The sequence below is a fragment of the Miscanthus floridulus genome, chromosome 1 (genome assembly GCF_019320115.1).
Source record: "Miscanthus floridulus cultivar M001 chromosome 1, ASM1932011v1, whole genome shotgun sequence".
NCBI lineage: Eukaryota > Viridiplantae > Streptophyta > Magnoliopsida > Poales > Poaceae > Miscanthus > Miscanthus floridulus.
In genome coordinates this window covers 13,970,567-13,993,736 of record NC_089580.1, presented here as the reverse complement: position 1 = coordinate 13,993,736, position 23,170 = coordinate 13,970,567, and the positions used below count along the sequence as shown (strand labels likewise).

Below are 23,170 nucleotides of genomic sequence, written 5' to 3'. Positions count from 1 at the left end.
GTTGTGTAGCTGGCCTCGCTAGAACTGCAGCACTGGTACGACCAGAGCGGCGTAGCTGGGGTGCCGGTGTGGTCTCCTCGGCCAGCTAGCCCTCCTGAGTCTCCTGAGCTGGCTGAGGCTCTGCTGGTGGGGGCTGCTGTTGTGCCTCCTGCTGGGACTCCCCCTGAGGTCGAGCCTCCTCAATAGCCAGTCGACGTCCTGCCATCATGACAGTCCTAGGTGGACCACCATGATGACGTTCAGCCTCCTCAACTGCTACCCTCTGTGCTGGTGTGAGCTGTGGATCTGCTATGACAACACCACTGCGAGCGCCTCCTCTCTCGGCACACTCTGCGGCCTCTGTAACAGCTGCTGCTCTTGCTGTCTCTGCATCGGGGTACTTGCGCTTCTTGGATGTCACCTGCTTCGTTGCCTTACCTTTCGATCCTGCAGGCTGGCAAGGCGGGGGCCTCCGATCGTCATCTCCCAAACCACCACCAACGTTCTTGGTGCGAGCCATCTGATCTGATAAGAGGATGAACTGTCACTGATGAAGATCAACTATCAAACTGACACAAGAACCTCAACGACATCGACTCGCTGCATGATAGAATAGATGGATATACGAATAAATACAATATGTCTAATAGATGCGAAAGACCTAGGAAGCAAGTAATGTAGGTGCGAAATTGAGACGATGGGCAAGCTACTTGACAATCAATGATCCAGAGAAAGGGAAAGATGTCGTGCGGGGAACCTCGGAATTGACTAGGGTTAGGGATCGTGAACCACTTCGAAGAATTTGGCGGCCCTGGATGATTTAGGTCAATGCATTGAGATTTGAACTAGGTCATATGCGAAGCAATTTGAGAAAACGGATTTGCCCTTACCAGCAAGGAGGGAGAGCTAGGGCAAGGCAGCTTCTCTCGGTGGCAGAGAAGCCGATGGCGGCGCTGAGTCGCTGGAGGCACTTGGGTTAGGCGAGCGCGCGAGGAGGCTCGCTTGGCAGACTGGATGCGCGGAGAGGCTCGGCTGCGGGCTCCTCTGTGGTGGCGTGGTGGCGAGCGAGGCAGGGGTGAGCATAGGCAGGGGAGGCATGGTGGCGTGCGTGGCTGGCGCAAGGTGCTCGGCTGTGGCAGCGCGGTGGCTTGGGTGCGGGAGAGCAGCGGCGGCGGCGATGGCTCGAGTAGGGGCTAGGTCATGGCGGAATAGGTATGGCCGATTGAAATAAATAGGTCCCCCAACGCAACAGGAAAGGAAACAAAAAAGAGTCCTGATACCGCGCGAAATCCACTGTCTGGACGCTCCGGTGGTAGCGATCGGACGCTACCACCCAGCGTCTGGTCGATTCTAGAGAGGTCCAATTCCTCTGGAATCGGGACCAAACGTGTCTGGTGGTCCATGACCGGATGTAGGCTGGGTCCGGTCAGTATAGCATGTTCCTTCTCCAAACGACCGGACGCTGGATCCCTTCCTGACCGGATGCACAAACACAGCGTCCGGTCACTCCTTCACCAGCAGTTCACCTCCTGTGAACTGACCAGACGCTGGACAACAACGTCCGGTGCAGTGTCCGGTGCACCTTTTCCAGCAAATCTTCAAAGTCCCTTCGCGCTGCCTGTTCCCAATCAAGTCCCAACTTGAATAAGATCCAAATAAACACCTATTGGGACTGATGTGAGTGACCTCTCTCAAACCCTCATATTTTTCAAAATATTTTGCCTTAGGCTATAATTCTTTTTAAGAAAATAGGCAATAAGAGGGCAAATGGAACAAAATGACAAAACAACATTCATGCATATGCAATACTTGTAAGTAAATCTAGTTGCTTGTCAAGTTTGATCCAAAGTTAAGCTTCTTCACATGCTTTTCGGCGATTATCTTAACCAGGTTAGACAAGCCCTATATGCATTACCAAACATTAAACATGTTGTATATTACAATGAATGCAAGGGATAACACAAGCTCAATTTTTAGTGAAGTTACTAAAATCAAGCACATTGAGCTCATTTCGCAATCTACAAAATGTAGCCTCATCTAGCGGTTTAGTGAAGATATCCGCTAATTGATCTTTGGTTCTTACACCTTCTAGTGATATATCATTTTTAGCAATATGATCTCTTAGAAAGTGATGGCGGATATCTATGTGCTTGGTGCGAGAGTGTTGAACCGGATTATTTGCAAGTTTTACCGCACTTTCATTGTCGCACAAAAGAGGTACTTTTTCTAGAACTACACCATAGTCTAGCAAAGTTTGTTTCATGTATAAAATTTGTGCACAACAAGCACCCGCGGCAATGTATTCCGCTTCGGTGGTGGACAAAATCACACTATTTTGTTTCTTGGAGGACCAAGACACAAGTGATCTACCAAGCAAATGGCACCCTCCGGATGTGCTTTTTCTATCAACTTTGCATCCGGCGTAATCAAAATCGAAATAGCCAATTAATTCAAATATAGCTCCTTTGGGATACCAAAGACCAATGCTTGGTGTGTGCTTAAGATACCTAAGGATTCTTTTTACGGCAATTAAATGTGTTTCCTTAGGACTAGCTTGAAATCTAGCACACATACACATACTAAACATGATATCGGGCCTAGATGCGGTTAAATACAACAAGCTACCAATCATAGAACGGTAGAGAGTTTGATCAACCGGGTTACCTCCCTCATCTAGGTCGAGATGTCCATTGGTAGGCATTGGTGTCTTGATTGGCTTACATTCATCCATCTTGAATCTCTTGAGAAGATCTTTTGTGTATTTTTCTTGAGAGATGAAGATGCCTTCTTTCATTTGCTTGACTTGAAAACCAAGAAAGAATGTAAGCTCACCAATCATGGACATCTCGAACTCCTTCAACATCAATTCACCAAATTCTTTGCATGAGTCTTCATTTGATGATCCAAAGATGATATCATCAACATATACTTGACAAATGAAGATATGCCCATCAAGCTTCTTGGTGAATAATGTGGTGTTGACCTTCCCAATGGTGAAGCCCTTCTCAATGAGGAAGTCCCGAAGGCGCTCATACCAAGCTCTTGGGGCTTGCTTAAGCCCATATAGTGCCTTGGACAACCTATAAACATGATTAGGATATCTAGGGTCTTCAAACCTAGGAGGTTGATCAACATAGACTAGTTCATTAATAAAGCCATTTAAAAATGCACTTTTCACATCCATTTGATATAGTTTCATTTCATGATGTGATGCATATGCAAGAAGGATACGGATGGCTTCTAATCTTGCAACCGGTGCAAAGGTCTCTCTAAAATCCAAACCTTCAACTTGAGAGAATCCCTTTGCAACTAGTCTTGCCTTGTTCCTCACAACAATACCTTAATCATCTTGCTTGTTGCGGAACACCCACTTTGTTCCAATGACTCTTGCACCTTTTGGTCGCTCTTCAAGAGTCCAAACTTCATTGCGAGTGAAGTTGTTCAACTCTTCATGCATGGCATTGATCCAATCTAGATCTTTAAGAGCTTCTTCTAGCTTGGTAGGCTCATAGCAAGAGATAAAAGAGTGATGAGCAATAAATAAAGTAAGTTTTTGAGATCGAGTCATTACTCCCTTTGATGGACTCCCTATGATGAGATCTTGTGGATGATCTTGTAGGAGAGGTGTATTTCTTCTATTGACCACTTGGGGAGGAGGTTGTGGAGCATCAACATCTTGTGCTTGTACCACCATTTGGTCATGGGAGATATGAGTATCTTCATTTTCTACTCTCCCATCTTTTTCACCGTCTTGTGGCACACTTGATGAAGAGGGTTGATCAATGACTTGTACATCATCTTCATCATCTTTTGGCTTAATGTCTCCCACTGGAATATTCTTCATAGCCTCCCTCAATGGTTCATCACCTACATCATCAAGATTCTCATGTGCTCCTTGGGAGCCGTTAGATTCATCAAATTCCACATCATATGTTTCTTCAACCAAGCCAGTTGCATGATTAAATACTCTATATACTTTGGACTTCGATAAGTAACCAATAAGAAAACTAATATCACAACGTCTTTGGAACTTTTCTAGGTGTTGCCGCTTCTTGTAGATGTAGCATTTGCAACCAAACATACTAAAGAAGGAGACATCCGGCTTCTTTCCATTGAGCAACTCATAAGGTGTCTTGCCAAGGAACTTTTGAAAGAATAGGCGGTTTGATGCATAGCATGCGGTGTTGATTGCTTCCGCCCATAAAGCTTCAGGGGTGTTGTACTCATCTAGCATTGTCCTTGCAAGAGTGATCAAAGTCCGGTTCTTCCTCTCAACTACACTATTTTGTTGAGGAGTATAGGTTGCAGATACTTCATGCTTGATCCCAACTTCATCACAATAGGCTTCAATGTTTGTGTTGTCAAATTCTTTCCCATTATCACTTCTAATCTTCTTGAGCTTCACTTCAAATTCATTTTGAGCTCTCTTGGCAAACTTCTTGAAGCAAGATGCAACTTTGGATTTGTCATGAAGGAAGAACACCTATGTATACCTTGAATAGTCATCCACAATCACAAGACAATAAAGATTCCCTCCTAAACTCTTGTATGTTATTGGTCCAAATACATCCATGTGTAGAAGCTCTAGCACTCTTGTGGTTGACATGAAAGCATTGGTTGGATGAGTGTTTGCAACTTGCTTGCTGGCTTGACATGCACTACAAAGCTTGTCCTTCTCAAACTTCACATCCTTCAACCCTCTCACCAAATCATTCTTCATAAGCTTCTTGAGTGAGCTCATCCCAACATGAGCAAGTCTTCTATGCCATAGCCACCCAAGTGTTGTTTTGATAAATAGGCAAGTCTTCAAATTAGCATCTTCGGAGGTGAAGTCAACTAGATATAAGTTGTTGTATCTAAATCCATTGAATATCACTTGATTGTCACTCTTGTTTAGCTTCTTTAGTATCTTGGCGGTCTTCTTCACCATGAGAGCAAGAGTTTCTTCATCATCTTCATCACTTGAGCTCTCATACTCAAGTCTTGCTTTGCCCTTATCTTGGCTAGCTTTGAATGCTAAGTCCTTCTCTTTCTTCTTTGTAGAGGATGAGCCATCTTGTGGCGTGATGTGCATGTACATCTCATGAGCATTGACCTTTCCTAAGATTTGTGTCGGTGTAGCGGCGGAAAGATCACTTTGATGTAGCACGGTCACAATGTGCCCATATTTGTCAATGGGGAGGACACTCAAGATCTTTCTCATAACGTCGGATGGTGACATTTGAGTAAGTCCAAGCCCATTGACTTCCTCTACAAGAACGTTTAAACGAGAATACATCTCATTAGCACTTTCTTTGGGAAGCATCTCAAAAGAATTTAGCTTTTTAATCATAAGATAATAGCGTTCCTCACGCTCACTCTTGGTTCCCTCATGGAGCGCACAAACGTCCGACCATAGTGCATGGGCGTCTTTGTGGTTCCTTACACGGTTAAACACATCTTTGCAAATGCCTCTAAAGATGGTGTTTCGAGCCTTTGCATTCCATTTTTCATAGTTAACCTCATCGCCTTGTAGGTTAGTAGCATCCCGAGGTTTTGGGAAGCCTTGAGAGGCGGCTCTAAGAATACCAACATCTAGAGCTTCTAAGTACGTCTCCATGCGGATTTTCCAATATGGAAAGTCATCTCCCTCAAAGATAGGAGGAGGTCCATCCCCGTGAGACATCTTGCTCTAAGCGGTTAAGCTTAAAAACGTGAGCACGAGGCTCCGATACCAATTGAAAGGATCAAGATGCCCAAGAGGGGGGTGAATTGGGCTAATTCTAAATTTTCTTGCAATAATCAAATCCTACGGATAGCCCAATTAACCCCTTGTGCCTAGAAAAGTGTTTCTATCAAACTAACGCACAAAGGACTTGCAACCTATGTTCTAAACTTACTCTAGCATGGCAATTCTATGAATGTAAAGACAAGTATTGAATTGCTCAAAGTAAATACTCAAAGTAAATGCTTAAAGTAAATGCTCAAAGTAAGGAGAGAGAGGAACGCGGCGATGTTTTGCTGAGGTATCAGAGAGTCGCCACTCCCCACTAGTCCTCGTTAGAGCACCCACGCAAGGGTGTAGCTCCCCCTTGATCCGCGCAAGGATCAAGTGCTCTCTATGGGTTGATTCTTCGACACTCCGTTACAGCTAATCACCCAAAGCCGCTCACAACTTGAGTTGGGTCACCCACAAGCTCCGCTGGGTGATCACCAAGCTCCCAACCACCACCAAGCCATCTAGATGATGGCGATCACCAAGAGTAACAAGCATGAACTCTCACTTGACCACGCGAAGCCTAATGAGAAGATGGATGCACACTTGACTACTCTTGATTCACTAATGAGGCTACTCTCTTGGATTCTCAAATCTCAATTACCTCACTAGGACCTTGCTCTTCTTAGCACTCACAAACATGTTTCTAAGCTGTTGGAATGAGCAAAAGTAACTCCACACACAAGTGGAGCTTCTATTTATAAGGCAGCCTGAAAAACGAACCATTATGAGCTTCTGTGGGGTGACCGAACGCTCCGGTCGTGTTGACCGGATGCTCCGGTCAGTTCAACCCACGAACCAGTAAAAATGTGTTGACCGGACGCTGGCAGGGTCCGGTCACCACTGACCGGACATGTCCGATCGCATTAAACCCTTACTGGAACCTTACTGGACTTGACCGGACGCTGAACCCTCAGGGTCCGGTCAGTACTGACTAGATGCGTCTGGTCGTAGATTCCCTTCTCTAGAACCTTACTGGAGTCGATCGGATGCTGCCTTTCAGCGTCCGGTCACTTGACCTCTCCAGCGTCCGGTCGCACCGAACGCAGACTGCTGATCAAATGAACTGACCGGACCCTGCGGCCAGCGTTCGGTCGCACCGGGGCCAGCGTCCGATCAGCATTTGACCCTCCATTCACTCCCAACTCTCGAACATATGTGAATGAAGTTTGCTCCAAAGGATCTTAGGCATTTATAGGAGCTACCTAGAGCTAGTTTTAACAAGTGTGCACCACAACTCACTAGACTCAACTAGGTCAAGCTACCTGTCCATACCCCCCTTAATAGTACGGCTAAAGGAAAAACAAAGTCCTAAACTACTCTAAGTATCACTCCAACTCCAATCGACACTTAGAACTAGTCATCCTTAACCTTGTCGTCCATCCTTTGAAAACCGAAATGATTTCCATCGTAGGAGCATGACAACTTTGATTACCCAATCGATCTCCATTACCATGACCTAACTTAATTGCCTCTGCAAAACACACGTTAGTCATAGTAATCTTGTATTGTCATTAATCACCGAAACCCAACTAGGGGCCTAGATGCTTTCAGCCCTGAGGTCCGAGCTTCACCCATGGCGGACGGGGCGGACGGCAGGCGATGCGCCGATTGCATCGGACGGTATCGCGGGCATGGGTAGTTGGCGCAGGGGTTGCGTGGGCACAGCGCCAAGGGAATAGGGCCAGGTGATTCGCGTGACCCCGGGCCTGTGCCTGTCGCTTTGGTCGGAACTCGGTCGGGAGGAGATGTCGGCGTGGGGAGGAAGAAGGCACTGTGCCGGGAGTGGCTGACGCGTGGGGTCCAGGTGGCAGCGGCAGCAGGTGGGGCAGATAGGCGCGTGGGCATGAGCGCGTGCTGGGCCGGCTTGCTGGGCCGATCGTTTGGTCGTGCGAGTTGGGTCGGCCTGCGCGCGATGCAGGGCTAGTTTGCGGGCCGAGCCGGCTGCGAGGCCTTCTTCTTTTTTTCTGTTTTATTTTTCTTCTTCTTTGTTTGAATTCAATTTTGATTTGAGGTTTGAATTCAAATCTGGTGTACCTTATTCATTGGATTTTTAGATATGAGGCCCACAACACTCTTTTATATATATTAGGAACTTTATTTAGCTATTTTGTCTAACAAAAATAGTGGTAGTTTTATTATACAACAATAGAAATGGTTTTCATTTTAAGCATTTATTCTTTGGTTTGATTAATAATTACTTTGTGGTTTATTACTTTAAAGAAGTTGTAAAGCAATTGGAAATCCAAATCACTATTTGAGTTGACAATGTATGCATTACTTTATTTGTTAGAATTTAAATAAACATGATTAACAAATGATATGCTATGCTCATGAAATTGTCTAGTTGGGTTGCAACTAATGAAAAACCTAGGGTTGGCTCCTTCAGTTGTCACTCAACATTGCATGGGGAAGAAACAAAAAATTTTGTAGTTGTGATTTTTGGTGTGTGGATTTTTGGGTTGTTACAGGACTCACCCATAAACTTAACTTTTACATTTTCTACTACTGCAAATACTACTGCGACCGCCAGGGATCCGCGTTCAGCTCCCTCTGCTTCGGCAAGCGCAACGGGTACCTCAAGGACGTCGCACCCATAGATGCTTAGTAGAAGAACATAGAGCTCCTTACCTTCTCATACAGTCGAGGCAGCTACCAAGGTAGGAAGCGAAGGGACGCCCCATGTAGGCCATGCCGACTTCGTCACGAACAACGAGCATGGGTCCCGGTCGGACATTTTTCGACTGAAGCTCTCCGAGCCCCGTCACTCCAGTCGTCAAGGGAAACACTATCAAACCCCCTCTATTTCATTATAAATCATTTCATACATTCATACACGCATTCATTCCATACGCTCGCGCCTCCTGAACGATTCAGGCCTTAAACCGCCCGGGGGCTCGGGAACTAAGCATCGCACGTGCAGCGAAATGCATCAGAACGCTCCGTGTTGCATCATGAAGCGACGGTTGCCTCATTCGACATGAGCAACCAATAGAGCCAGGGGAGAAAACTGCAGATGAGCACCATGCGGCCCTTGCCCAGTCCAATAGACCGAGTCATCTCAACCTTCTCGTTTGATCCTGAACCTCTCGCTAGGCCCACAGAATCTCCATCGAGGGGAGGCCGTTAGGCCACCTGGGTCGGTCTCTGGAACAACCTAGGCATTTGCCGAGTTGTAGGTAAAGGAGTAGTGGAATGTCACAAGAGGGCTATGCCGACCCCGTCATGAACGACGGACCCAGATTCCGCTCGATCACACCCGTTAGCGAACTCATCGAGCTAGTCTTCGAGCCCGAGCGATCGGGAGAAGCGACGAAACTTAGCCCCTCCGATTGTGAGGAATCAAGGATGGGGTAACACACACAACTCATATCGACCCCCATGAAGGCCCGACATGGCTCGAGGGCTCAAGACAAACGCCAAGGACAGCGACCTCAAACTCTCCAGATCCACGACTCCGACTAGCCCGGTCCCGTGGCACGCACCGACGCCAGGATTCACGAGCACCGCCTCGTCCGATCTTTAACTAACTAACTACGCTTCGGCTCCATATGGCTTCACTTCCGACTGCGTTCCAAAAATCCAAGGACCGCGACTCCAAACTCGCGTAACGGCTTCACTTCCGACTGCGCTCCAAAAATCCAGGGACCGTGACTCCGAACTCACGTGAAAACTAACTGAACTAACTACCTCGGCTGTCCAGGCTGCGCCGAGGCCAAGGATCCACGACTCTGACCCACCCGGTCCCACAGTGCGCACCGACACCAAGACCCACGGGCTCGGTCTCGTTCGTCCCCTGAACTAACCATTACAAAACCACGGCGCGCACCGACACCAGGGTCTGTCCGAACTAACTCCCTCACCTGATCCCACGGCGCGCATCGACGCCAGGATCAGTGAGCTCTCTCACGACCGAACTAACTTCCTCACCCGATCCCACGACGCGCATTGATGCCAGGATCAGTGAGCTCTCTCGCGTCCGAACTAACTTCCTCGCCCGATCCACGGCGCGCATCGACGCCGAGATCAGTAAGTTCTGTCTCAATCCAATCTTCGCGCCTAAAAACGCCTCGGCTGCACAACGACGCCTTGGTTGACAAAATTCCGTCTCAGACAAAAAACACGCACACATGCCCGCTAAAACAACACCCCCCAGACGGTTCTGCCCGAACCGCCCGGGGGCTACACCCGCGGGTGCGCTCGCGCGCACCCACCGACAAAATAGAAAATTTCCCCAGATGACACAAAAAAAACCACCAGCCGGTTCTGCCCGAACCACCCGGGGGCTCGAGGGCTACACCAGCGGGTGTGCTCGCACGCATCCACCGGCAAGACAAAAATCCCCTGGACGATTCTACCCGAATCGCCCAGGGGCTCGGGGGTTCCTGTCGGGTTCATAAACCCGGGGTCCCTCGGGGACCGACTTCCATGCCAAGGCTCGACCCGAGAGTCTAAAAAACAACAGTGCAAAGGGCGCGGTCCAGCAACCGACCGGAAGGCCTGGCCCAAGAAGAGCAACGCCTGCTCGTCAGCTACTTCGGCCCACCTCTCCGATCGGAGCGCTCGATTTGGGCTCCAGCCACCTCTGAACGGCCTCTCCGATCGGAAGGCCTGCCCCGAGCCCTACTTCCGACTCTGACCCGCGTCTCTCCGACCAGGGTACGTAAGAACCCTGCTCGTCGCTCTTCTCCGACCGGCGCAACCAAAGCCGACTGAGGCCATCCGACCAGGGACGCCCGCTCAGAAAGGACCAGGGACGAACGGAGAAAGCAGCACGTGAGTCAAACCACGGTACAGGGACCATACCCTGTACACCTGCGGGAACAGTGTTTCACAACCACCCTGACACAAACAGTATTGTAGACGCCGACATTTATCCCTACAGTATTGTAAGCGCCGCTGGACTCCCGTACGGCAAAAAGCCCATCACATGCCTCTGGGCATCAATAGTGTTGTAGGCGTCGGGATTCACCATACCCGGTAAACATGGTGAGACTCCTCACATGCCTCTAGGCATCCAGCAGTATTTTACAGGTACCGACGTCAACCCTTCCTGAAGAAGACAACGCAACCTCCCACGTACACCTGACATTCTACAGTGACATCAACAGTGTTGTGGGTGCCTACCATTATCCAATCCTCATCGGTGTGGGCAACAAGGCTTAAAAACATTCGTACCCTCTCCCTCACCTGTAAAGCCATCCCCTTCATCTATAAAAGGGGATGCACTCCCTCCAACAGGGAGGACCGATTCATTCAAGCTAAGTTCCTTTAGATTCATTAGTCCAATAGCTCACAACCACAGAACCACCAGGTTCGGACCTCAAGCACACGCTTAGCTCATAGCGAAGTTCCCGTCGCTCTCGGCCCTTCCGATCGGAGCTGACCGGGCCTCTGGTACCCCCATCTTTCTCCTTCTCGTTTGTAACCCCACTGTAGACTTCAAGCACTTGGGCTCAGAAATAAAGTCACCAACCGATCCAAACTGAACGTAGAGCACGTTGCCTGAACCAGTATAAATCATATGTCATTGAGCACTAGGCCACTTCGGATCACAACGTACAACAAAAATACAAATATTCTCTAGTTGATCACTTTCAGTCAGTTTCTAAAACAATAATTTTTTAGGATAATTGTATTGTCGTGGGTACTACTGAATATCACAAAAGCTAAGTACAAAGCACCGTGATTGTACTTGTTCGCTTGTCTTGTCATCTGTACTTTTCAACTTGTTTTTTCAGCCAAAACAGTATTTCTCTCTCGTAACAAATCAGCCGAAATCAGCCGAACCGAACAGGGCCTCTTCAGATATACACATGGCACAGATGGGGTAAGCAGAACATCGTGCTGGATCTCCGGTACAAACCAAACTGGTTATGAACTTCCAGCTTTGCTAAAAACGCAATTTCACCTAATCTAGCTTGTTTGCTAATACTTTACATATTAACTTTCTCTAGTTACTTTGATATCCATAACTTTACAGATTAAGGTCACACAGTGATGCCAGAAGGACCAAATCCTGTTGATGTTTCTGGGATCCTGTTGATATTTCTGGGATCCTCTTGGCGTCATACATCATGGCCATTTTGCCAGTGTTTTCATCACACCTTTTAAGATCTTCATGAACCACATTGTGTTCATTACAAAGAGCACTGATGGCACAACAAATGTCAAGTAGTACCCAAAGGCATGCATCTGCATTATCTGTAGTTAAGTGTCAGATCACAAAGAGAGAAAGATGTTTATACTTGAGTATAATTGTATAAAACAGATGGTATACATTTGGAATGAAGATCTTAGTACCTGACTGTAGTGCAAATAGATGTGGTAAAATATATACATGAACAAAAATATCCTTGCCACCTGAAGGAAATATGAACAAATGCTATGATCAGCCAGCAGCACCAACATCAGGGAAAATGAATATGTCTACGAAATGGTTAGCCAGGTAAATGATGTTAAAAAAAACATCCTAGTACAACAATTGCTGAGACAATTCAAAATTCATGTCTCATATAAAAAGAAGGCATTTTCAAATAAAAATGTGATTATATGGCTGCAGTGACTCACAAGCTCATATATTCCCCTTTCCCCCGTACTTTATTTAATAGATATGACTACATTTCATGTGTTTTTTTCTTATATCTCCGGCAATTTTTGGTTTTGCATATCGAAGCTTCACACAGACAATAGCATTATGTTTCCAACAAACAATCGTTAACTGTGAAAAAAAGGAAAGAAAAGCTCTTTTCAATTCAAGAAATACTATACTAAATGGTGCATACCAGCCATGCAACAAACATCAGAATTCCATTAAACAAATAAGCATTTGATTTCTTCAGTCCAGCAGTGTCAAGAAACCTTAAAAGAAAAGAACAACATTATAATCAAATAATGTTGATGATTAAGAATTAACTTTAAGAAAAAAAACTATTCAATTTCTTACCATCTCAAGTTGATCTCAGGGGTGGTTGTCTCTGAAATGAGAACCATGTATGTGTAAAACTGTCCTTCCCCAGACAACATCGTGTAAGCTATCGCAACCAGGGAAAGAGTATGGTGGAGGACCTGAAATGGCAAACACATAACCATAAGATAATGCTAGCCCACCTCAGAATATTCTAACATATTGGGAAACTGGTGGCATGTGAACTTATTCTGAAGAAAATGTTATGTTAAATCAGGCTAATTTATGAATATTGGTTGTTGTGCACATAGTTTAATGCTTAAGTTGGCACCTACATATTCCATTCCACCAAGGGAAGGATACAGCCAGAAGATCATTGCAAGATCAGTGATGAAGTAGCCAACAGAAACCTGTCAAGCAATACATCCAGGACACAACTACGTTAACTCAAACATGAAATGTAAGTACATCATATAAAGAATAAAAGAAATGCGGATGTATCATAATTAATGATATTCAATACCCCTAATGCAGAAGTGGATATTATTGAATTACGGAATGTAATAGGTCCCTTGACGCGGTCGGAGAAAAGATCAGTCGACATGACAAGATATAATGATACAGCCGTGATAAAAATTGCATGTGCGCTGGACATACCCCTAAAACAAGTATAATTGGTCATCAGCATGAAGTTTCTGAAATGAAAGATGGGATATGAGTAATAGGTGTACTAGCTCTGACACGATACTGACCTATTGTTCCATTCGATGCGCTGTATTTTTGTCAATGAAGTATAGCCCTTGAAATAAAAGGAGCTCAGTATTCGAGTGAAATCATAAGCCTGAAGGAGAAAGCATGTCATTTGTCAAAACAACAAACTAGAAGCATGGCTATAAATAATTAAGAACTTATTATGTGGCACACAAGGTCCAGAAGTCCGCAGCCATATATTCTGTCACATACTGAAATTACTCTAGAAGGTTGTTTTGTTGTTACCAAAGGATGGCGGGAGTTGGATAATGGTTATAACTGACGCCACATGTTTTCTTTGTCCTCTATAACATGAAATGGATGATATAGTGGACTCAGCATTGCTCAACTTTGGGCAAACTGATTTAAACCACTTGTTTAAAACTTGTTCGAGTATATCTTTATGTCAAAAATCAAAGTGCTCAGTCAACATTGCTGGTTAGGAAATTACAGTTAGCATTAATTCATCAACAGTACAACAACTTAAGTGAGAGTGCGAGGTCTGAAGGTTGTCAACAACGTTGGCGATGAAGTTACATTAGAATCAATGGTCAATGGTTTAAAAGAAGGAACCATTAATTGTGGTTGAAAGAAGGAACCATTAATTGTGGTTGCATTTCATTTCCTCTCTATTGATAAGCCTTGCAAGGGAGAAAGTCAACATGTTCAGTCAACATTGCTGGTTAGGGAATTACAGTTAGCAGCAAAACTATTGATAGTACAATAACTGAACCGAGAATATGGGAGACAAAAACTACATTTAGAATGTTGTAAGCTCAGTTCGTCTCCTTTCAATTAATAAGCCAGCAACTAGTCACTCGTATCCATGGTAGTTAGCCTTTCACACCATTGGGTACAAGCTGATGTTACTCATTTGGGTTAGTAGAAAAAGTCTTCCATTTGGTGTAAATAATCTCTAAGAAGGTATCATCCTGGGCAAACGAGTAAGCTACAAGCATGGATCAGCATTCACATCAAGTTCGATTACCCAATGCAATCGTGAACCATAAGTCAATCACTTGGGCATCGGAACAGTAAATCAACCTACCATCTTGCAGAGGACAATGCCAATGAGCACAGAGGTGTACGGAACGAGTGGATCAGCTAGCAAGTAGTCCCTCATCAACGCCTGAGCTTGATACATGTAAGCAGTCACCGCCGCCATCTTCACGGCTCAAACAGCACCTGCACCACCACAAGACATGTACTAAGATCAACCGACATCGAAAGAACAATTGCTAAAACTGGATCTTGCGGAGCTCTCAAACACCTACCAAAATCGCCCTAGGAACACAGTTTTTAATGCTGATTGATCAGCAGCATTTCGTAACAGGTATTAGCAACTTGGTCCAACATTTACATCCCCCATAAAACTCGATGGATATCAAAAGGACAAAGCACATGCCATTGCCCAAGCAAACCGTGTCAATGATCACACCAGCAAACTCTAAAGCAAGTCGTCATGGCACAAATACTACAAGAAATCTCAGGTCGGCTCGGTGTCGGTGACACAAGTAGATCTCCATGCACAGGCACAGCAACACCAAACCGAAGCGCCACATGGTACGCAAAGGCAATGTACCTAACCTGTAACCTGCCACCAAATGGTGACAGCACAGAGACTCGATACATCAAGAAACGCCCACCGACGACAAGAACCCGAGAACAAGAAATCCCCCAAATCGCAGGAAAGCGGTAAAGCCTAAAGCCTAAGATCCGTCAGAGAGGGTCAACTCAAGTACTCAACCCAACCCCACCAGGAAAGAATGGAGGGAAAACAGAACAAACCAGACGGCTCAAGAAACAAACGCCAACAAACGATCCGCGCCGGGGGCCAGCAGAGCAGGGGCTATTACCTCGCGCGGGGAGTGGAGTCCGCGGGCGTGTTTAGGACTGGGAGGTGCGGTGCGGCTACGCGCGCGGAGCAGGAGCTTGGGAGGCGGCGAGGAGGAGGGGGAAGCTCAGCTCCATTTCTTGGGTGGTGCGCGCTCGTTGGGCTGTTGGCCTTGGTGGCGAGGGGGAGGGGAGAGGTAGCTGCGGCGTGCCACTGCCACCATCCGTCCGAGCCTTTTGCTGTCCGGTTGCCTCATTTGCAATTGCAACCACCCTCTGGATTTTTATTAACGTTTGCGCCTTGGTTAACACACCAGCATTAAGTGCTTAATCTGCTGGTTGAGAAATCATTTTGTGCGAAGACACACAGCTTGTTGTTTTTTTCCATCCTCAGACCAAGAAGACAGAGCTATTATTCGGCGAGAGGAAGCTAATCGTTGAGCAAACCGAAAAGGCTGGTGAGGGAGGGAGGGACAGAGATGTCATTTGACATGGCAATTTCAGCTTCAATTTTTTGGGCATCCAGTTCAACCGGATTGTCAACGTTGCTGTCAGCTGGTAGTAGAGCTTAGTCACTATGATAGGCTGGATCCGGATAAGCTGCATTCGGTGAGCAGCTGCACATAGATGACATGTTACCATTCAACAACCAAGATTCTATATTGACAAAACCGACAAGGTAGGTATTAATTTCCCCTATCACATCTTCAAGTAATAATCCTCTAGTGCATGCATTTGAGTTTTATAGCAATTTAGTGACTCTGGTCATCTACCAAAAAATCTATATTTGAAATCGCTAGAGCTCCTATAAGACAAATGGGTTGTCTCACGTAGCAACAAGTCTATATTTGAAATCGTTACTGTGAAACACAAAGATCTGTCACTGTTTCTATAATTCTATGTGCCCTTTAAACTCATGTCTTTATCAGGAAAGAAAAACCCGTATGCAATTTCTTTGTTTCAAATCCCTATTTTCATTTACTCGTTGATCAAATTTTAACAGTAGAGCTGCTAAAGTGTCTAATTACGTGCCTTGAAAGAGGCGTAGATTTATAACTGAAAATAATTTGCTACAAAAAACAATATAGCTCGTGGATTCTACGGCACTTAAAACTCAACAGTTACACTTTAAACATACACGTCTAAGTCAACTAGGTCAAGCAAATGGAGATAGAGACTCATTTTGTGTGAAGGGTAGACTATTCTATGCATCTTGAAGGGCTAACCTAAACATATATAGGTAAATCACTAACACCCCTACACTACTACTAATATAGTACAACCTCTGCCTCGAAAAGATGTAATTTTGGATTTAGACTGAGTCAAGCTTTCTTAATTATAATTATAATTATATAAAATATTATCAATATTTATAGCTCAAAATAGATATACTACAAAAATATATTTCATAATTAATTTAATGATATTTATTTGATATTATATATGTTATTATTTTTATAGATGTAAATTTAAAACTATTTAACTCTTTGAAAATGATAATTGTATTTTTTTTAACCGAGAAGTACATCTTCCAAAATGAGAATGACATTTTCTTTCTTGAACAGAGTACATTCTTAGGCTCCGTTGGCGCTCCTAAAATTCCTGTCATATCGAATATTTAGACACATGCATGGAGTATTAAATATAGACTAATTACGAAACTAATTACACAACTTATGACTAATTTGCGAGACGGATCTTTTAAGCCTAATTAGTCCATAATTTGACAACTTGGTGCTACAGTAAACGTATGCTAATGTCAGATTAATTATGCTTAAAAAATCGTCTCGCAAATCAACCTCTATCTATGTAATAGATTTTGTAATTAATCTATATTTAATGCTCTTTATTAGTATCTAAACATTCGATGTGACATGAATTTTAGAAACGACTAAAGAATCAAACACCCCCTTACATAGTCACATGGCTAGCTCATCACTTGACGAGACAGGCTCATCAGGGTTGTAACTTGTAAGGGCAACCTCATTGAGCTTATTTACAAATATTTTTTAGTTATAAAATAATATTTTTCTCACGTAATATTTTAGCATAAGCTAAATTCCAACATCAACCAACAGGGTAATGTGTACAGTCGAGTGAGTACAATCCAGGACGACTGTTTTGACTTCACGGGTGAGCGTGAGCGGCCACTTTTGCCACGAAAAGTGCTATTCTGCGGTTATACCTACTCGGTCGGAGGCGACGATATAATTGATTGAACACGGTCGGGTGGGCATCACATGCACCCTACTGGTCTGGTGCACGCGTTACAAAGCTTGTTCCTGTCGCAGATTTTGCTCGTACGTCTGCGACGCGCTACCACTACCAGCCGCCTCTCGTTTTCGTTCTCCCCGGCTTGCGGCCTGCGGCTTGCATGCACTTCCGTTGGTTGTGCGGTGCAGGTCGCACGGGTCACTGGTCACACAAGCCAAATCCTCCGAGGTCCGGTGGATCGGGATCAGGGGGTTGGTTACGTTGCGTGGACTCGACGGCAGCACGTCACGTTGCTTCCTCCCCTTCTTTCGCCCAGCGATGCTGACCTGCTTTATTTTATTTATTTTTTCCTTGATCAGAATAATAATAATAATAATAATAATAATCGTGGACCGAATCAGCTGCAAAAGCTGGAGAGCATACACACAGGTCTCAGCAGAAAACTCAAACATCCCGTCTCCCGTGCCACGTGACGTCGGTGTCGGTGGAGGAGCTTTCCTTTCTCTGCTGTTTGACTATGGAGTAGTTATTATTATTTCATTTCCCATCTCAGTTCCTTTTTTGTGTTGTTTTCTTTAAAAACGTAGGTTGTTTTAGTTTCACTTTAACTGGAATTTGCATTACTTTGATCAAATTTATGAAAACGTCATTGAACATCTACAATAACGAATCAGTTTCACTAAATTCAGGATGAAATGTCATGATTTGTACGCATGTGCATACGAATCTCTGTTTCTATACTGTGTTTAAAAAAAACAAATACTACACTTATTTATTTATTTGTCATCGTCGAGTAATATTTTTCTATAAAGTTATTAAAGTTAGATAAATTTGTGTTAGAACAACCTGAAACGACTTATATTTTAGAACAGAAGGAGTATTCCGCTATCAGAATGTCAGAATAGAGTGTAGCGTTTGGTGCAACAGGCACGGGTGCTCTGTCATTGTATTTTTCTAGATTTAATTCAACAAAAAACAAAGCTATTCATTTTGTGGTGGGCACCATGACTGCTGACACTGCGGTGCTTGTGGTAATTTTATCAATCTCAAGGTCTACCAATTTACTCAGTATATTGAATGTGATTATCTGGATAGTATGTGTATAGTATAGGTGCATTTACAGTGACATATGTGTATGTATACGCAAGTGTTGTTCGGTGAAGCAGAAAAGAGTGCCCAAGTCTTACTTGAAGCTCTGCTTACGCAGCGAAAGCAAAGCCTTAACGCTTACTCGCGCTAAATAAAAGGACCTGAGGCCTACTAATAGGTGCGCCGTGTTCCTTCATTTATGACTTCATCTTTTTGAGCGAACAAATAAAGTTCCTTCTCTGCATCAAACGCATATTATTTCGTCGAAATGTGGCATACATACTTGCATTATACTCCACTTTGCTGAAAATTTGATACAAACGAAGGTTCACACGTTCTATACCACAAAGTTGTAATTCTTGACAAGATTTAAAACTTTAAAGTTGAAAGTTTTTTTAGAAATCATCTAGTGCATGAAATATTCAATATAAGATTATGAAATATTAATACAAAAAATAGCTATCTATATATACTCATAAAAGAATGTGTGGTGTATAGGTAGGGATATGTTATTGCTTAGGGTTTGTTTGGATGCATCAGCTAAACTTTAGCTGGCTAAATTTAGCTGGGTTTAACTATTTTAATCCAGCTAAAGTCAGCTAAAAATTAGCTAAGTCTATTAGCTGGAGCATCAAACACCCCAGCTAAAGTTTAGCTGGGGAACTTTTAGCTAGCTAAAGTACTTTAAAATTTTAGTTAGTTAAACTTTAGTTGGGTGCATCAAACAAACCCTTAATAGTAGGTCATAGGCTCAAGTGTCTCCGAAAATGCTTTTGTGTGTAGTGAGTAATCGATTTATAGTACGCAATAACTCGTACCTAGAATTTTGGATCTTAGTGGTCCAACTTAGGCCATGTTTGACAGTTTTTTATTTATTTTGCAAATGGCTTTACTTAACAAGCCAAAGAAATGTCATGTTTAGATGACTTGCCCTTCTAGTAAGAAAACAGCTTCACCCCTCTACACTTTTTTTTATAGTAGAGTCATTTTATAAACTAGTGTTTAGTAGAATTTTAACAAAGAGTAAGAACATTCAGAGTTGAAGACTTACCAAAGAGAGCCTTATTATAAATTTCTTAATAGCCAGATATAGTATTACCAGTATTCAATGTTTGTATATGTAATCTAATATGGTCATACAAATATCTTAAGATTAACAGTTAAGTCTAAACTTTGCCTTAAAAAGCTTGCCTAGCCCTTGGACTTAGCCCGTGTTTAGTTGCCAGGTCAAATTCCAAAAAAGTGCTACAGTACCCATCACATCGAATCTTGCGATACGTGCATGGAGCATTAAATGTAGGCGAAAAAAAAACTAATTGCACAGTTTGGTTGAAAATCGCGAGACGAACGTTTTGAGCCTAATTAGACCATGATTGAACACTAATTACTAAATAAAAACGAAAGTGCTACGGTAGCTAGGCTTTTTGGTGGGCCGTGGACCCGGTTCACCCTTCTGATCCGCCGGTAGGAAGTTGACCCTACAAACATATAAAGAAACTGAGCTACAAAGGCTATGACATTGCCACACTTGTGGACGTTAATCATAATCTACATACTTGCTTAAACTTGTGGCCAGTTTTTTTTTAAAAAAATATTTTATCTAGAGTCCGGTGAGAATTGAGCTCGTTTCTGTGGATCTTCAATAGGTTCCGTATAAAATTCTTGCAAAGGGTAAAGCTATTTGCTCCTATGTATAATTTAGCCGATATAATCTAATTTAGCCGGTTGTTTGAGAAGGGTGATCGCTAATTATCTTAGCCCGGTAGTTAGAATACTGTGTCAAACAGTCCACAACCATTCCTTCCCCACCACACCATCCCTATTCTGAACTCATGTGTGCTGAACATGATGCATGGTTTCATACATACCTCCTCCGGCCGAAAAAAATGTAATTATTAGAACTGTGCCGGTCAAACTATCTCAAGTTTAACTAAGTTTATAATAAATAGTATTAGTATTTATATGTTTTAAATAAATTTATAATGAAAATTCATTCTATAACTAATCTAATGATACTTATTTTGTCTCATGAATGCTAGTCTTTTTTTCATATAATTTTAATGAAAGTTTAAACCGTTTAACTCCTCGAAACGTGAGAATTATACTCTTTTGTGAATGGAGGTAGTATATTGGAGAAGAGTGAAAATAAAGTCATATATTTTCAGATGATAAAAACGTCACGTCTATTCTATCACAGATTACGTATACTCTCTTCGTCCCTGAATAACTATTGGCCGGCTGTTGATGCAAAAGTGGATCTGCAAACACAAAGGGCTAATACCCGAATCGATATCCAAGGCGTGCCAGTCGATTTGACCTGTTAATCGACAAGGATAAAGATACGAGCACTTTGGTCCTGACAACAGCGATACGCCCGGAAGTCACGGCCAAGAGGTACTCACGCGGAACTCGAGGATCGCCGAAGGTCGCACTGAAGCGATGCAGCTCGCCGAATCAATGAGAACTCGTGAAAAAAAAATGCAAATTGACGAAGTCGTCGAAAAGTAAGTAGATGCAAATAGGAGTAAAAATTGGTTTTGATATTGATTGATATATTAATTACATTGCCCCTCACTCCATATTTATACCCTGATCTAAAGAGACACAACCAAACACAACTAGGACACCAAGCCCATATCTAAGGAAACACGTGACTCTTACATGAATCATACTCTAACAAATATAGAAAAGGAAATCAACTCCTATCTATTTCCCTGTCCGCCTCAATTACGATGGAAATCTCACCGTCCTCCTTCCCATCGGCATACTCCCTGTTTCATCGGCAGTAGTCTTCAAGTCTTCCTTCATCGGCATACTCCCTGTTTCATCGGCAGTAGTCTTCAATTCTTCCTTCATCGGCATACTCCCGAGTCCAAATCAACCTTTCCATCGACCACCACCAGCTATCGGCAACTATCTTTACAAGCTGGCTTTCATCGGCTATCAGAGTATACAGTAACTTTCCCCTTGCCGATTAGCCCACTCCGATCATTTTGACACGTGCAAAAAACGGTGTCAACACATGCCCCCCAATTTCGGAGTATAAAACCATTAATGCTCCGAAATTTACTCCAGATAACGTTTGCCTTCGCCTGATTACCGTAACTCATTCTCCAAGCCAAAACTTGATCTGTTATCAAATCCAATCAAATCTAATCCTGATTCACGCACTTCAGTAAATATCGTACAATCGCCAACCACTCTTGCCTTGATTATGGTTAAGATACCGAAACAATAACTCATCGGTAAGATCTTAACATGATAATGCTGTCATTTTCAGAATTAAAATATCCTGTACCGATATCTCTTCCAAGTCATGATTACTTGCCATCAACTCATCTGTACAATCCCCTGATTATCGTGCGAACAGTTACCATATCCACCTGAACCACCTCGACCTACATGCGCGCGGTATAGAGATAAGTCCAAAATACCCCTACTCCAAGCGGCTTATAAATAGATTCCTCCAGAACACTCGTCTTCTACCCTCAGACTCCAATCTTTGACATTTTCTCTTTTCGGCGGCGACTCCGACGAACAACTGCGCGACTTCAACCAACAAGAACTCTTCTCCAGCGCTAACCTCAAGTCTCCGGCTCGTGCCCCCATCTTCCTCAAGATAATGGCAATCAACTTCGACGTCCCTGCGGTTCGCTCCACTTCCATTACCTTTTACTTTGATTCCCCTAGTTTTTTGCAAATCCATACAGTTGGTGATTTTTCCTTTCTTTTGTTCTCCGGATCCTTTAAACTTAGGAACTGCGCAACAAATTAGTTATTTCAACCGATCAGCCGCATGTCCAATGCCTAGGACCAATGGGCAACCCAGATCCAACTGATCTGATTAATGCAGAGGTTAACAGAATCCCCTTTAGAGCCTAAAATTTCTCTCTGAATTTATGGAAAGACACATTCCGATCTTGGCCCAAAACCACCAAAGGGTGGAAAGATTGGTACTTGAGGGTTAATAGATCGATGCAAGTATACTGGGCAGAACGGAAGTTAGACCAATGCATTAGGCTATCTATTGCCGATATGCAGAAGAATGAATCAATGATGATTGCAGCCGCTTACTTCTGGTCAGACACAACAAACACTTTTATGTTTGGACATGGCCCAGCTACTCCCACACTTGCCGATGTCCACATGCTCACTGGCTTGGATATTTCAACTGCCGATGAAGGCTCCATCTATGGTAGAAAATCTGAATATAGGGTGAATACCCGCAACATCGGCGGTTGGACGGGATACATTCAAGAATACCAGAAGACCGGGACACTTAACCAGAGGGAACATGCCACATTCTTGAATATGTGGTTAGAAAAATTTATCTTCTGTGGTCGATCAGTAGGACCAACCAACGCCTTCCTTCCCGCAGCTGAACTTTTGGCTAATGGTGTAAGGTTTCCTCTTGGCCGATACCTTCTGAGCTCCACTTATCATCTTCTTCATCAAGTGTCTCAGAAACTTTTGCTTGGCGAACCCATCGGCAACCTAGGAGGCCCGTGGTGGTTTATCAACATGTGGCTGAATGCCCATATGCACAAACGTTTGCAATGGGACTTTTTTGCCCAACAATTCCCACGAGAAATTGCTGAAGACCATGTGCTCGGGGACGATGAATCGGCAACACGCTCACCCCT

At 43.8% G+C, this 23,170-nt stretch overlaps 1 protein-coding gene across 1 annotated transcript; it reads right to left on the bottom strand.

The window, feature by feature from the left end:
* Nucleotides 1-11,511: 11,511 nt before the first annotated feature.
* LOC136546834 (uncharacterized) lies at nt 11,512-15,495 on the bottom strand. The gene is made up of 9 exons (XM_066538834.1): nt 15,248-15,495; nt 14,440-14,576; nt 13,394-13,482; nt 13,165-13,300; nt 12,977-13,051; nt 12,681-12,802; nt 12,520-12,595; nt 12,038-12,097; nt 11,512-11,938 (listed from the first exon to the last, which is right to left on the bottom strand). Exons 2-9 carry the CDS (start codon nt 14,554-14,556, stop codon nt 11,810-11,812), a joined length of 804 nt encoding a protein of 267 aa, XP_066394931.1. The 5' UTR covers nt 14,557-14,576; nt 15,248-15,495; the 3' UTR covers nt 11,512-11,809.
* Nucleotides 15,496-23,170: the final 7,675 nt, after the last annotated feature.